General features: G+C 40.1%; 1 protein-coding gene across 1 annotated transcript in view; it reads right to left on the bottom strand.

The window, feature by feature from the left end:
* Positions 1-3361, bottom strand: part of NCKAP1L (NCK associated protein 1 like) — a 120155-nt gene that overhangs the window by 86169 nt on the left and 30625 nt on the right. The window contains exons 12-13 of the mRNA XM_007949606.1: positions 2898-3007; positions 2591-2723 (exon numbers count right to left, since the gene is read on the bottom strand). Coding sequence (XP_007947797.1) covers positions 2591-2723; positions 2898-3007 — 243 coding nt within the window. The remainder of the gene's footprint in view (positions 1-2590; positions 2724-2897; positions 3008-3361) is intronic.

The raw sequence follows: 3361 nt of genomic DNA on the forward strand, positions 1-3361 counted from the left end.
ATACTCCTTGGAGAGATCAATCATGGGAGAATAGAAGGGCTGTGTATGCACAGGGAGACAGCTGGGGGGGGGGCAGGAGTGCACGGGAGGGAAGGACACAGGGAAGAGGTAACTATGGGGAGGAAATGCTCTTGCATTGTGGGAAATTGCAATCAATGTCATGAGACAAAGTGTATGTGAGCTGCTGTATGGAAAATGAGTTTGCTCTGTAAACTTTCACCCAAATCACAATAAAATTTTGTTTTAAAAAATGTGCTGATATAATTCAAAAATGGTTATAGCAATACATCATCAGGGCACTGCCAAAAATTCAAGCCAGATTCAGAAGAGAACATGAAATGAGGGTATCATTGCTGATGTCAAATGGGTCTTGGCTAAAAAGTTGTTTACCTGTGTTTTATTGCCTCTGTAAAGGCATTCAACTGTGTGGATCATAACAAATTATGGATAATTTGTGAAGAATGGGAATTCCAGAATTGTGCTCATGTGGAACCTGTACATAGACCAAGAGGCAGTTGTCCAAACAGAACAAAGAGATAGTGTATGGTTTAAAATCAGGAAAGGTGTGTATCAGGCTTATATTCTTTCACCATACTTATTCAATCTGTATGCTGAGCAAACAACCCAAGAAGCTGAATTACATGAATAAGAATGCAGTATCAGGATTGGGGAAGACTCATTAACAACCTGAGATATGCAGATGACGTAACCTTGCTTGCTGAAAGTAAAGAGGACTTGAAGCACCTATTGATGAAGATCAAAGACTACAGCCTTCAGTATGGATTACACTTCCACATAAAGAAAACAAAAATTGGAGACTTCCAGTAAGATGGAGGAATAGGCAGACAAGCTCCACAGACCTTCTTCAACAAAGAAAAGAGAAATCAATTGACAGAGAGATACAAAAGATAATCTTGGAGCCCTGAGCTTTGAAAGAAAGTATGAAGAAGTGGATTTGGAAATAACATTTGACCCAGCAATCCCATTACTAGGTATATATCCTAGAGAAGTGAGAGCCAGGACAGGAATAGATACATACACACCCATGTTAATCGCAGCACTATTTACAATAGCAAAAAGATGGAAACAACCTATGTCCATCAATGGAAGAGTGGATGACTAAACTATGGTACATACACATAATAGAATGCTGTGCAGCACTAAAGAATAATGTAGAAACTGCAAAATACCTCGTAACATGGATGAACTTGGAGGACATTATGCTGAGTGAAACAAGTCAATCACAGAAGGACAGATATAGTATTAGTTCATTGTTGTGAAGGGTCAAGGAAAGGTTTATATATGGAAGGAAACTTTCTTTGTTGGTTGCCAAGGGGTGGGAGGAGGGGAGGGAAGGGAACACTGAAAAAAAAAATGCACTGACCCATGTCACTTTAGTTTTGTGTATTTCACTGTACATAAATTGTATTTCAATAAAATGCATTAAAAAAAAAAAGCTTCACAACTGGACCAATAAAAAACATCATGATAAAAGGAGAAAAGACTGAAATAGTCAATGATTTCATTTTACTTGGATTCACAATCCACTCACAGAAGCAACAGTCAATAAATCATATGACAACATATTTCACCGGGCAAATCTGCTGCAAAAGACATCTTTAAAGTGTCAAAAAGCAAAGATGTCACTTTGAGGACTAAGGTGTGCTTGACACAAGCTATGGTATTTTCAATTGCCTCACATGTATGCAAAAGTTGGACGATGAATAAGGAAGATGTAAGAAAAATTGACATCTTTGCACTATGGGTATTGGCAAAGAATATTGAATATATGGTGCATTGCCAGAACTACCAAATCTGTTTTTTGGAAGAAAAGCCAGAATGTTCCTTAGAAGCGGATATGATGACACTTCATCTCATATACTTTGGACATGTTATCAGGAAAACCCTCAACAAGATGGATTGACATGGTGGTTGCCATAATGGGCTCAAACATAGCAAAAATTGTGAGGATGGCACTGGACCAGGTAGTATTTACTTCTGTTGTAGGAACTGACTTAATGGCACCGAACAACAACAAAAATTTCTATATAAAAAACCTTCCCACTGCCATTGAATTGATTCTGACTCATAGTGACCCTACAAGACAGAGTAGAACTGCCCCCATATGGTTTCCAAGGCTATATTTATGGAAACAGACTGCCACATCTTTGTCCCATGGAGTGGCTGGTGGGTTTGAACCCCTGACCCTTTGGTTAGCAGCCACATGCCTTAACCACTGTGCCATCAGAGCTTCTCATATATGCATATGTTGTTGTGTTGTTATGTGCCGTTGAGTCGGACCCAACTCACAGTGACTCCTCCTTGGGTTTCCGAGGCAGTATCACTAGGGAAGTAGATTGCCCAACTTTCCTTCCAAGGAGTGGCTAGTGGGTTTGAACCACCAGCCTTCTGGTTAGCAGTTAAGTGCCTTAGCCACTATGCTACCAGAGCTCCTATATATGCATATAGAGGGGAAATCAAGTTTTCTGACACCCAATCTACAGAACATGAGTTTCAGCCAGGGTGGCTCCAAGAGGAAAATGACCAAGGACCACCCTGAAATTTCCAAAGTATAATCAATTAAACATACCTGAATGATGTCACTCAGCACAAGCGCATCAAATCTGGCCAAGTACTGAAGATGATATTGCTGTATCACTTTGGCATGTCTTCGGACCAGAGCTCTAATCTCCTCTAACAAGAAAAGCAGTTCTGCAATGCTTCTATAAAAAAGAGGGTGAGAACAGAGAGATATACGAAACCAGAAATATAAACTAAGACAAAGACAGTGAATAACAAGGCAGCAATTTAGACTTTCTAAAATTATTTGATCCCTCCCCTGTACCCTTATTCCAGTCCATCTAAGGGCAAAGTTCTTAATTATGTCAAATACTAACGAGTCAGCATAGTCCTCAGGTGTCTTTGTCTTGGTGACGTTTTCAACATGGCGAACCAGCCAAGCAACCTCATCACGAATGAAGGAGAGGGCCATGAATGCCAAAAGGGCCTAGGGAGAGTATAGAGACTGGTAAGCATTTTCAAATTAAAAAATAAATCCCAAAGCATAGAGAAAACCAGCATGATAATATGCATATGGACAAAATTGTATAGCCACATCAACGTCTAATAATATACACACAGACACACAAGAAAACCTCAACGTGTGCCCAGAATCACACATGTACATACGTTAATATTAACTCACAGTCAGTACTCCCTCCCCCATCAAATTAATTCTAGGAATATTTACTGGGCATTTATGTGGTTCTAGCATAGTGGCTAAGACACTTGCCTGCTCACCAGACGGCTGGCGGTTCAAACCCACCAGCCACTCCTCGGAAGGAAGGTTGGGCAATCCTAC

This window comes from Orycteropus afer, unplaced genomic scaffold, assembly GCF_000298275.1.
Source record: "Orycteropus afer afer isolate SDZICR_OR568_19922 unplaced genomic scaffold, OryAfe1.0 scaffold00247, whole genome shotgun sequence".
NCBI lineage: Eukaryota > Metazoa > Chordata > Mammalia > Tubulidentata > Orycteropodidae > Orycteropus > Orycteropus afer.